At 43.0% G+C, this 13,057-nt stretch overlaps 1 protein-coding gene across 1 annotated transcript in view; it reads left to right on the plus strand.

The window, feature by feature from the left end:
* The first annotated feature begins 11,271 nt into the window (after positions 1-11,271).
* LOC311026947 (steroid hormone receptor ERR2-like) overlaps positions 11,272-13,057 on the plus strand; it is a 31,851-nt gene continuing 30,065 nt past the window's right edge. Inside the window, exon 1 of the mRNA XM_084030674.1 lies at positions 11,272-11,474. Coding sequence (XP_083886800.1) covers positions 11,425-11,474 — 50 coding nt within the window. The 5' untranslated portion in view covers positions 11,272-11,424. The remainder of the gene's footprint in view (positions 11,475-13,057) is intronic.

Genomic DNA, 13,057 nt, shown 5'->3' on the forward strand with positions numbered 1-13,057 from the left:
ACCGGCCGTCCCTCTTTCATCTCTTCCTGAGTGGACGTGAGGGCTCGCCCGGCAATGCAAGACAAATAACACCCGCGCCGAGCCATCAGTCTTCCCCCCGGCAACGAGGTGGCTTACCTTTCAGTCGAGTGTGGTCGGCGTAGCGCCACACTCAGCGTCACCTCCGCCCCCTCCGCTGACCGACCCCCACTGGGAGTCTGGCTTTTATTTTCTGTATTCAACAAACTGTACCTGCAGAATCACACGGCAGAGCTCCTGATTCGTGAAACGGTTTCCCTCTGCCACCCCCTAAACATTTAAAAAAAAGTCTTGTTCAGAAGTTGATTTAGCTGCTTGACCTGTTGCACCTGCTGTGTCGATTTGGGCATTAATAAGAAGTGTCCTGCATTCAGTAACGTTGTGTCTCTGAGGATTAAGAGAAACCTACTGAGTTAATTGATTTCTTTGGGAGACGCTTAACATCATATCCAGAGCTTTTTTATATATATATATATATATATATATATATATACAAAGTCTGTGACAAAGACACAGAACAGGGGAAGTATCGCAGCGACGGCCCAGGGGTTAAAAGGAAACACCATCACTTACACCGCGGCTGCATCCAGAATGATTACAAAAGCAGTCCGACTAAAAGTGAAAGCAAAATAAATATGTTTTTCTTTTCACGCCGGGGGACGTTAAATTATTTGCAAAATCCAGAATTCATTCAAATTAGTCATCGTTATCTAATAAGCCAAAGTCACCCTTAAAATATTGGCTTTGTTTGAAGACGAATAATACTGTGAGGAGAAATCTGATATCTGACCAACTCATGTAAATGTGGGCTGCAGTGCACCGAAAAACACCTGATTTATCCCATTTTTTTTGTCTGTGTATATTTAATCATAGTTTTGGCTTGAATGTTAAACGGCTAACGGGCCGAGCTCAATATTTTAAACAATTAAAAACTATCCTTGAACAAGAGGAGAGGGGAAAAAATCTTTTTACAAAAAAAAAAAAAGGATCATTCCGGGGTTTTTTATCGCCTGAACTGCAACGAGGAGTAAATGGCTTGTCTATGTAACGGCGTGCGACTACCTCCACCTGCCTATTACTCGGGAGGATGTTGGCGTGAATATGCTTTTATGAAAGAGGAGCTTCGGTTGAATCTAGAGCCGTGATTCGTTAACTTCACAGGCGCTCTCGGGGAATCCTGAGGCCACGCTCCCCCTGCCACCGCCCTGGGCAATTATGCTCTTTTGAAATGCAAATAGATGGCATGCACGTGTGTTGCTGTGTGTGTGTGTGTGTGTGTGTGCATATGTCGCCGTGTGGGTGGGTATACATGCAGGTCTACGCGTGTCTTTACACACGCCTGTGTGTGTGCGCGCGTGTCCCCGTAACTTATCTTAAAAGCGCCTAAATCCACCGGCACCCCAGTGCAGCAGCAGTCAAATACAATCACATCTGAAAGCCCCGCTACCTTGTGCTCGCTCGGTCCATAGAAGGGACCCTCCAAAACGCAGAGCCGACAAAGAACATACCTTCAATTAGCCAAACGATTAACATTTTAGAGGAAGTCTGTGTTTTGGTCCCTTGGGCTCCCCGTGCTCCCCACCAGTCTCCTTTTCATATTCAAATCCACGACATAAAAGTTAGCTATATCTAATCCTAAAAAATGGGTCTTTTACTATTTTGTAAGGATATAATGCCTGAAGTTTTTTTTTTTTTTTTTTTGCAGGCGGCATAATTGCCTGGTTATGGAAGAAGGTGTGCCATTATGTTTAACAATCATCATGGGCAATAGGTGCTCCTGTGAGTCAGAGCAGACAAAGCCCTCAGAAGCAGCACAAAGCCTTATGATATTGTCTTTTCTAATTTAGTAGGCGATTAGTCACTCATACTAACCTACATTCATTTAAAGCAGCGTCTCTCTGGGGGTCGCCTCAACGCTTGAGTGGATTCGTGGTCATTATCATGTTGTGCTGTGTTTTTTTTTTTTTTTTCTCCATAAGAGACGCCACTATTGATCTGTTTCTGTTTTTTTTTTTTTCTGTTTTTGTGTCTGGCTGCTGTCACCTCACCATGGCATCTCAGTGCTGGGTAGGAAGGGGTTGCCCATCTGCCCGAGGTTGACCGTGTACAAGATGGTATAGTGTGGTGGCTTTAAACTTTGTGTGAACCTACACCGCACTCTCACGCCATTAGGACTAGATGGAATTCCTCTCAGACACTTAACCCGGGGTCAGGGGAAGTGAATTTCTCCCAAATATGCCAGGCGTAGAGGTGTCCGCGTAACCTTTTTTTTTTTTTTTTTTTGAGAATCAGCTTTTTCAGACTCAAAATTCATGCTGTTGGTTGTTATTAATGCCAGACCTCACACCCTCATTTGCATTCATCCACTTGAAGCTGCCTTATAGAAAGGGTTTACAGGTAAATAATTATTTATTTTAATTGTACAATATGAAATACAAAAGGAGATTAACTAAAAATATAAAATAAAAGAAACACCCGTAAATTGAGACATTGGCTCAGTTGAAGGAAACACCCTCTGAAATGCTGAAATGATGTATTGATTTTCCTCCTGTCTTTCGCCCCGATGCCTCTGGGTAATTGCCTCTTTGCTGAACTGAACCATCAGGGTGTCTCCGTGTCTCTGGCCTGTTATGTAGACTCTTACATCAGGAAGACAACACCGCTGACTTCTGTTGCACCACGTGGCCATCGAGCCATCATCAGCTGGGACACTGCAGGGCCACCCTGGACTCTACCAGGTTTTATTATGAATCACTGGGATGAAAATGACAAACGTGAATAATGTCATGCAGAAAAACATACATTATCTATACTTTTCAATTGTGTTTGCTATGACCTCCAGTGACTAATCAGAACTTTACCCACAGTCCACATTTAGCAACTCAGTGGTGGAGTAACTACTTTAAGAATACTCCATTACAATTATACGTCATGCATTTAGAGTACACTAAAAAAACATACAAAAATTTTAATTAGTGCATACAAAAAGTTTAATAGTGCTGTAGTCACTATGAACAGAAAACAATTAAATATGTTTTTTATTCTACTCCCTACATTTTCAAACAAATATCAGTACTTATATTTTAACAGGCTTAACAGGCTACTTTTGTTTTAATCCATTTGAGAGGATTTATACTTTTTACTTCATACTTTTAGTACATTTCAGAGCTGGTACTTTTTCACTTTTACTTGACTAAAGAAGTTGAATCAGTACTTTTTGAACACAAGTATCTGTACCTCTACTTCAGTGTAGTCCTGGTTCTGATTCTCCAGCGTCTCCCTTTCCTTCAACGGACACTAAGGCCTCCAGCGGCGTGGTCTTGACTCCCAGCAGGGACCAGTGGAGCGGCGAAAACTTAACTTAATCCGGTCGGTATTAAGTTTCCTGCAAAAACATATTTGCTGTTGCAAGCGTTTCGTGTATTGAATTTCCATAAGTGTTATTTCTTTCTTTTACACTCGTGACCAAAAGTCTGAGTTGCTCCTGTGTGACGGGTCGACCTGGATGCCACAGAGGGCTTTAATAAACAGTTGATACAAGAGGGTCTCAAACATCTCTACCTTTTGTGTGACGGCCTCTGATGAAGGCTTGACAGCTGGAACATTATGTTTCGATCTTGGCAGGATAAATGATTATTTTCATACTAGAGGTCTCATCCCAGCACTGCACTTTAATTCTGTCAGGATGCTTGACTGCCCTCCGAAAATGGAAGACAATGAGCGCTCGGTATAAAATGTCTTTTTTAGGACAATGAGCCTTGTGGGCTTTAGAGAGAGATGAAGACAAACTGTTGATGACAGTCCCCAATTCCCAAGATCTAGAATAAATGTTATCCTCTTTCTTGGTCCAGAAAAGAACTCCATCCATCACGTTTTAGGGGCAATCTGCGCTTCCGGGTCCAGCTGCAGTTCATGTGGATGAAAGACACCTATATTAGGGGTTTTATTTGAAAGTGTGAGTGATTCAGAGCTGCCTCTTTAAGGTTCAAAACGGTTTTCTAACGTGTCTCGGCAGAATCGGCGAGCGTATCAAACATCAGACACCAAAAAAACGGCTTCAAATTGATTGAAATTCCTTTGATGTGGCATTGTCTCTTGAAAGATCGGATGAAGAAACAGCTGTGGTAAATTGCTCTGTGAATGCGGCTGCTGAAACCAATACTGTTTTCTTTGCTTTGCTAATTATTAATTACCCATCTCCATGCATATGTGTTTATTCCTAATTGTATTTGATGGATGAGTGGCAGCTTTGACACCTCATTAGACCAGATTAATTGAACGACACAATATTTATGTCTCGGCAATGACCAGTTATCCTACCATCTATCATTGAGATGATCTCGCTGATTGAAAACCACTGGTCCGTGTAATCCTAATTATTTGGAATTAGAAAAGAATTTATAGCTTCTTGTGGCGTTTTTCTGTGATGACGGCAAATTGGAAACATTAAATGCATAACGAGGGAGAAAATGAGAGGAAGACACAATCATGGAATTAATGGGGGTGAATGTCGGAGAAGGGGGAAGGGCGCATAAAACAAACGAGGTGCACGCCTTACGGACCCACTGTTTTTCACTGCACAGTCGTAGACGCACGCTGTCGTGTTTTCTCCGGATTCTGGCATAACATTTGTCTCTTTCTCATAATTCTGAAAGGGAATGCCCACAGGATGCCTATTTAGAAGAGGGCTTTCTTTTTTTTTTCACATTTAACTAAACCTGTATATTCTCCAACTCCCCATCCACTCACTTCCAAACATGCGTCTGCAGAACATCTCGATCCATATTCTTGTCTTTTATTAAAAAGTTGGCTGAGTACTGGGGGGAGAAAAAAAAACACATTTCCACTGAACTTCATATAACCCCCCTCTAACTTCGGCAAAGCTTTGCCCCTCATGGGAGGAGCACAAAACTAAAATCCGGCATTTGAGCTCACAGAGAAGCAACAAGGCCCGGAAGAGTGGAGCTTTTACTATCATACAGTAGAGGAAAGCCTCAAGGAACAGACTTCTTTCCCAGGTAGTGAGAACTTCCTCAAGCTTATTCCCCCCCCCCCCTAACTTTTCAAGTTTCTAACACCATTAGCCGACTCCCTCGTGGTCTTGAAAGCGCCAGCGCTGATTGAATTAAGCTGTTCCCTTCTTTGAGACATTTTGACAAGCTTTCTTATACAGAAGTCAGTCACTGCTGTAACTTCACAGAGCCAATGTGCTCACACACACACATAATGCTCCTATATTTATGCACACACACAGTGCGCATCACGGCGTGCACATGTGTAGAAAACTCAAACTGAATCTACCAAACTATCTATAGAAATCTGCTGACCAGAATCGCTCAATGGGATATTGACCAAAGGCGTTCTTAGAAGCTTGCGGCTGTAATGCCATTTACACCGTCGTATTTTAATCAGTTTAACTGGCCTTCTTGGATTCACTTGGCACGCGATGCTCTTTCTGGGTTTTAAAAATAGGACAAATGGTCTTTTGGAATCAGCTGGGGGAAGAACTTTAATCTCATTGAATGCAGCCCAAGCCAGATGTTTAGCTCCACACAGTATAGAATACAAGATTATACCGGCCTGATATAGCCCTTCCACCACCCGTTTATTTTTATCCTCTATTAAGGCAGCGATATCCTTAAAGGCTGCCAAAATTATCCTGTAAAAACGCTGACTGGGAAATATGAAAGGTTCCAGGCGGTTCTAGTAAGCAATCTGCGCGCATGGCGGAGCAATGTGACTGCTGTGCTTGCTATACCAACAGGGGTGACCCCGGTTGGACGGAGAGGTGAGACTAAATGAAAGTCATCCCTGGATCTTAGCGGAGCCAAGTCTTGAATACCGAGCTTCTCCTGGAAATTAGATTTACTGCCAACGGAGGCTGCTTTACATAAATGTTTGTTTTTAGCATTATATTCATCAGCGCTGTGTAAACAGGCTGCAGTTTAAAATCCGCTGGACATTTTTATTTTTTCTCTTCCTCCCTCACTTTTCACATAAGACATGATGCTTTCAAGTGTGTGTGTGTGTGTGTGTGTGTGTGTGTGTGTAGTCAGTGGCTGTTTAAATTATGCATTGAAATAATTTGATGATTTATCAGGAGCAAAAAATGATTATGCTCAGATGATGATTACCGTTTCACAGGATACACCGACGACTCTCAAAGTACTTTGACAACACTCTCTCGTCCGTGGAGGTAATTTATACGGAAACGTCGTGGGATCGGGACGAGAGCAAAGAGGATAATTTCCTTATCAAACACGCTATGAGTCATTTGAAACGGAAAGTTTTTTTTGTACTTAAGTTAAGCGCTCCTCGGAGTGACGCCGGTAATTGAAGAGTCACTAGTGCCCTGTGGGTGTTCTGAAACGTTGAAGTCGGAGCCCGATCGGCAGCTCCGTGACGCGAATCCAACCATATTTCCCCCCCCCCCCCCCCTCCTCTCAGGCGAGTTTGGTAAGCCAAACTCCATGATGTCACTCCACAGATCGTATCTAAATCGAATAAAATCCGATGATGTTGTGTTTGTGTCTTGTTTGTCCAGCAGGCGCTCCAACAAACCGTGTTAAGTTACCCTCTTCTCGTCGCGCTAGCTGTTTTACCTGCAGGCCTGCTTCGCACGCATAAGCGTCATAAAGCTGTAAAAAGCTGACGCCACGAGGGCCGTTTTTTGCCAGCTGCCTTATTGGAATGAACTTGAGAGGAACGTATTGATCCCCCTTTTCTGGATGGCAATGACACAACCTGGCTTCGCTTTAGAGGTGACTCCGTCCAGACCCTCTTGTGTTATGCAGGTGACGTAGACGGAGTCGACCGAGGATTTCGACTTGGTGTCAAGGAGCTATTTAAAATTAGAGCATGGCGGCGCGATTGATTTTGTTTATATTTAATGTGATTAAACGCAGTGGAGGCCCCCGTTTGCTGTTGCTGGAATCACAATCACGGCTTTCGGGCTGGAGCGCGGATGCGACGTAGGGTTAGAGAAATGTCCTCGGGATAATATATGCCATTTGGCGATTGCATTTAACCAAAGTGTCTCACCGTGACTGAGGACGTTTTGATAATGAATGGTGCGGCGGGAACAACCGTGGTAGCGTCGGTGCCGCCATACAAAAACAGATTTCTCCTTAAAATCATAATTAACGTAAAGTATTGCAGTCATTGCACTGAATCAAAAGGCCTCCTCATCTTTATTTTATTATAATACAGTGCAAACCAACATAATAAAACATATCTGCAAATAAGGATACACTTTTGGTCACACTCTAAGCCTTTTGCTTTACTATAAATATCAAAATATACCACCACTATAATAAATGATCTACTTCACATGGATATTTCATCGTCACAGCAACAAAACAGGTCCGGTCTCATAGCTGGAGTTCCCAGCATACATTTCTGTGCCTCCTTGTGTGAGTCCAGCTCTCTCAATCAGCATATCCGCGTCCTGCTACGCGTCCCTGATTAACACCACCGCTCGTGTACTTTTGTTTTAACCGTCCTCAGTTAAATGAGAAATTAAGAGGCAAGAGATAAAGGGCTAATAGCATTTATTAACCCAGCGTGAACGGGCAGAGGGGGCGACCACGCTCCCTCCGCCAGCACCGCCTCGTCCCGGTGGCTCGGTCGCCGTGGAACCAGAGAGGGGAGTGGAACGTAATAGAAAAAAAAAACCCAACAAATGCACCCAGCTGATTAATGCAGCCCTGTGGCTATAGTAATTATCCCTCGCCGCACTCCTCCGGCAGACGAGCCAAACAAGTGTGTGGCAGCGAGAGGGAAATGTGCAAATGATGGATCTGTGGGGTTCAGGGTCTCTTTAGTGAGCTGCGTGTTAGTAGTTGCATGAAGACACGTTTTTTTGGGTGGATTTAGTTTTCTCTGGAGAGGAAGTCTCTTTTATACCTTTAATCTGCAGCACTTTGGCCTGCGTTGCGTAACTATGTTACAAATTCTGTTTGTTAGGTAGATGAAAATCTGACTTGTATGGTCAAAATATTTTTTATTTCAATGGTTAGGTGAGAACACTGTTTCCAACATGGTTCAAATAAAAAAAACAGATATTAAACATGTAACATAAACACGAGCATCATAAAACCATAAATACATGTTTAAAGTAAAGCAACGTAAATAATACACCTAAATATAGCAAAACAGATCACATGACATTAATACTCACCTTGATACAGACCTCTTATTTTTGCTATATTATATATATTGTGATGTTTTCTAATGAAATTAACATTATCAGACTCTTAATAACAACTTTCTTTTCTTTTTTCTAGTTTCCTCATAGACATATTCTAAATTGAATAAGAAAAATATACATGAAAACTAATGGTCATATTTTATATGTCATATTTCTGTTTGTGGACAAAATAAGAGATCTGATAATTCATCTACGGTGTTGAGCAGAACATTTTCACAGTTCAGAGAAATTATTTCATCACCTTGCTTCCATTTAATTCTATAACTCTTTTAACAGAAAACCATCTCCAAGTATATTTTAAGCAAAATTACTTTCTAGATTCTTCTATATTTCCCATGTCATTTGTTTTTCTCGTTGACTGCCAGTAATTTGGTCATGTGATGAGCTCATTAAAACAGGGAAGTGGCAGCCATTTGAGTATACTCAATAACTCAGACGCTACTTTAATGGTTTTCAGTTATCATCCGGTTTTCTGGTAATTAATTCAATTATTTTAACCAGTTTCTTGTTGTAAAATGTTGACATGCTTCATTTGTCACGAGTTCACGGTGAGGACGGAGGACGCGGCGGGCTTCCTGCTGAGCGGCATGGTACACTGTCTGTTCTGAGAGGTCAGAAGGTCAGGCATAAAAGACCAGTTTGCTCATGAATCGTGAATTTAATTACATGCGGACAGTGTGACAGGGAGATTGTGTCCCTCAACTCGCCACAATATGTAATTACTAGTTATTGACAGATAATGATTGGTTCTTTTTCACTTTTCAGAAACAAGCCGCTGATTGCACGCAGACGGTTAATCTCAGCTTTTCCGGTCTGCTTTTAGAAGCCTTTAGGTTTTTCTGTTAGCGAGTGCACCCACGTTCATTTGTGCATGTTGTATAGGCCTTAATGTCCCTCCAAAAATAAAAACCCAATTCCCTTTTTCGAGCATTCAGAGGCGGTGGAGACGGGGAATACATCACTGGAGAATGGAAGGAGAGAAAAAAACAGCAAATGAGAGCAAAACTATTATGAAAACACATAAACTGCTGCCTCAAAATGCACAGCGTTTAGATCCCAGACTGGTCTGGGATCTGCTTAAAGATCACAGACCAGACACTCTTGGTCGCAGAGCTGAAAATCTGTTTTGCTTAAATACAGACCTAATGATTGGATTACTGTTTCTTCGTTTGGCGATGGCGTGATAGTGGGATTACAGATTGTGCGCTCAATAGATTTCCTGTCAGATGCCATGAAGCCCAGTGTCCCCTCGCAGGCTGGCTGAGAGGGAGGGAGGCAGGCAGATGAGCCTTGGACTCACAATATGGCCCTCCTCCCAAAACTGGAATCACATGAGTGGACCTGCAAAAAAAAAACATTATTAATAGACTGAAATAAATAGTCTTTCTAATTTTTAAGTTTCCTATAGAAACATTTTAACATGCACTCTAAATTTCCATTTTTTTAAAACAATTTCACATTTATTTATTTATTGAATTAACTTCCTCCCCGGTATTCAACCTTAATGTGGAATCATCATACATGTCATCTAAACATTAGCGTCTCTCCTCTTCGCTCTTCTCTCTCTGCCTCATTAAAAACATAAACATATCCCCTCTATTGATTATGTCTGGATGTCTTAATCAGATCAGCGGGAATATCCCGGTTTTCCTCCGCAGGAAACTACATTAAAATGCCCGAAATATTGATCAAAACTTTAATTGAGAATACACGGCTCCTTTTTATTAAAGCAATCAGCCTTCACTCCTGTGACTTTGATAGGGACTGACATGAAAAGAAAAAAAATGTTCAAATTTATGATTCCTCTTTATTTAAAAGACAGTTGGGAAACAGAGTCTGTCCCGAGGCTTCTGGCGACACAGCAACGCTGTGATCAATAAGAGTGTGTGATGGGTTTTGTATCGATCAGGAAAATGTGGGTTGATGAAGTGGGTTGGATGGGGGGCGCGGAGGGGAAGGGGAAGGGGAGGGGGGGGGGGGGGGGGATCCGAGCTTCCTCCGATGGCTGCCACATTACACAGACGTGGTAAAGATCCACTCAAACTCGTCTGTCGTCGTCATCGTTATTATCATTCCCGCCGAGGTCATTATCACTCTCCGTTTCTTACATCCTGCCTCTTTGGTTATTGGGAGAGCCGCCTCTCTCCCTCTCTCTCCACAGTGTGGGTTGGTGCAATGCTGTGGGAAGCAGCTGCCCGTTACTTCAAAGGAGGGCATGCTGTGGAAGGCCAGCTCCACGGCGGAGGGGATGAAAGAGCAAAGGGGAACGGTTTAGCTCTGTAAGCTGGCACTGAGCCTTTAAAGCACAGTAAACAGACCTGTTTAAAGCGGCTTCAGTCAACGCTCGCTGCTACTTCTGTTGCCTGTAAATTACTACTGTCCACTTCAGTTCACTTCAGCAGTTGTAAACACCAACTGTGACTCTTCATCTATCTCCCTCTATAGCTATCTATATCTATCTGGGTGGGGAGGGGGGGGGGGGGGGGGGGGGGTTCTGCCTGTGTCTCTGTGTTGTGCAGCCTGCCTTGTGAATGACTGGACACCGACTGGTCGTTCATTAGCCCGTCCCCTCTCGGTAATCCCTCCTCCTCATTGGCTGCTCTCAGGACAGCCTTCCCTGAAAAGCGGCCAATGGCAGCTGCCCCATCGGCACCGAGCCACTCCCCCCTGCTCTTAAAGAGCCCCCCATGAGTTCAATGGAGACTCAATCCCCCTCACTGACTTACTCAGCCTGAGTGTGCTCTCACCACCGCTGCTCTCCATCCATCTGTGTCCGTCTTTAACTCTCTCTTTCTCTATCCATCACTCCCCTGATCTCGATCCTTCCTCCTCTTCTCTACACGTACTTCCTGTGTCCTCTCCTCCTCTCCACCTTTCCCTCCTCTCTCTCCCTCCTCTCTGTATCGCCACCAACCCTCCTTCTCTCCACACGTACTTCTGAGTGTGCAGCACCTGTGCAGACTGGAGTTTGTCGGGCCGAGGCAGAAGGTTTTTTTAATTTATTTTTTCGTGTGTGTGTGTGTGTGTGAGTTGAACAGGGGAAGGGAGGGGAGGCAACACCCAGGAACACCTGACCAACATTTCATCAAGATATGTGGAGATTTAGGAACTGATCTCCTCCTCCAGCTTTCCCCCAGCTGTTTGTTTATCTCTTTTTTTTTTTTTATTGCAACACCTGGAATGCTTAACGTGGACTGATGGATGTTTCCGAACTGTGCATCCCTGACCCTCTCTGCTACCACAACCAGTAGGTGCACCCTTTTCCCACATCTTTCCCTCCTTCCTGTGTTTATCTGAGACGACTGAATTTACTTCTTTGCCTCTTTTGATTATTTAATTATCACAAGGAAAATCTGTGTTTGATTGGTGAAACAAATCTCGCTCGTAAAGTAAACTATCCCCCCAAAAGCAGCGTTCCCTCTGCTCCCCGTGTACGGGACAGCAGGTCCCGGGATAGTCGGTGAGGCTGCGGTGGTGTAGCCCGCGGGGAGTCCAGCTTGGACCGCTGCCTTACAGCTGTCTAGCCCTGCCTCAGGATCCAGGGTTTAACCTCAGCCACAGGGAAGAGCCAGAGGCAGATTAATGGGGACGATATCCAGGCGACTAACCTCTGGCAGCAGCCGGCGTCCGGCGGTGTCCCAGGGAAAGAAACACTGGGACTGTCGGTGTGTGAGAGTGTGTGTTCTTGAGAGACGGATTAGAGTGCGTCCGAGGGGGGGAGATAACTGCCTCTTATAGTTTAATAACTGTCTGGGGAAGGCTTTGATCACTTTTCTGTTGTTTGTGATTTTTGTATTTTACTTTTGCTACTCATGAGTACATCGTGGGACTATTCTCAGACAGTGAGTTTCATTTAAATAAGAATAAAGCGTACACGCATATTGTCATTTTGCATTTAGTGCATAAGTGGAGCTGGTTTTACAGAAGTCAAAGAAACTTACCTGGAGCACCAGCCTTTTGTATTTCCTGAGACTGCTTGCATGCCTGGAAAGCCACTCTTCTTCTGATCAATATGACTGGACAGGGAGACCCTTCACTGGGATCCTCTTATTGTTGAGCTGTAGATGGGATTGGAAAGGTTTAACCTGCACTTTACAGGAGTGTGATTCGGAATTTTCAAACTCTCCAGAAGATCCATTGAATGAAAAAGAAAGATGCAAAAACTAAAATCCTCAAAGTAAAATAACACTATCCTGTATTTGATAAAAAAAAACAAAATTATTAGAAGTGTAGGTGACAATTATTTAAAAATGAACACCCATATTTACATTACATCAAGCTGATTTTTACATTTGTTTTATTTAATTATGTTAGTTTTGCATTGGCACACAAAATGGTATTGAAGTTATAAATAAGATTGTGCAACGTTGACGATTCAAACTGTTTCAGCGGTGCAGGGACACGCCGCGTAAATCACATTACATGAAGTACAGACATTTGTTTACTACGGTCAAATTAATGACGGATAGAAAAATTGCATGCGAGTGTAACGTTTAACTCCAATCGTTAGGAGGGTTTGTCAGTTGTTTTGATATATATCGCATAAAAGTAACATACCTGGGTTCCATTTCCTTATCGTGTGTTTGAATGTATCGGTTTCATGTGTCGTCTACAAGCCTTTTACATCCAATATTGTAATTCCTGTGCAGATTGCGGTGCGGCTTTCGAAAAAAACCACAACCCCTGAGCTCTTATTTTTCGCATAGTCATCAATTTCCACGAACTGTATTTAGCACACATCCATTCAATTAAAACGGTCGTTATATATATATTTTTGTTTCTTACTTTCAGCTTTTTAAGCAGAATTCTAAATTAGGAATAAGACAAAGA

Source organism: Eutrigla gurnardus (genome assembly GCF_963514095.1).
Source record: "Eutrigla gurnardus genome assembly, chromosome: 16".
NCBI classification, from domain to species: Eukaryota; Metazoa; Chordata; class Actinopteri; order Perciformes; family Triglidae; genus Eutrigla; species Eutrigla gurnardus.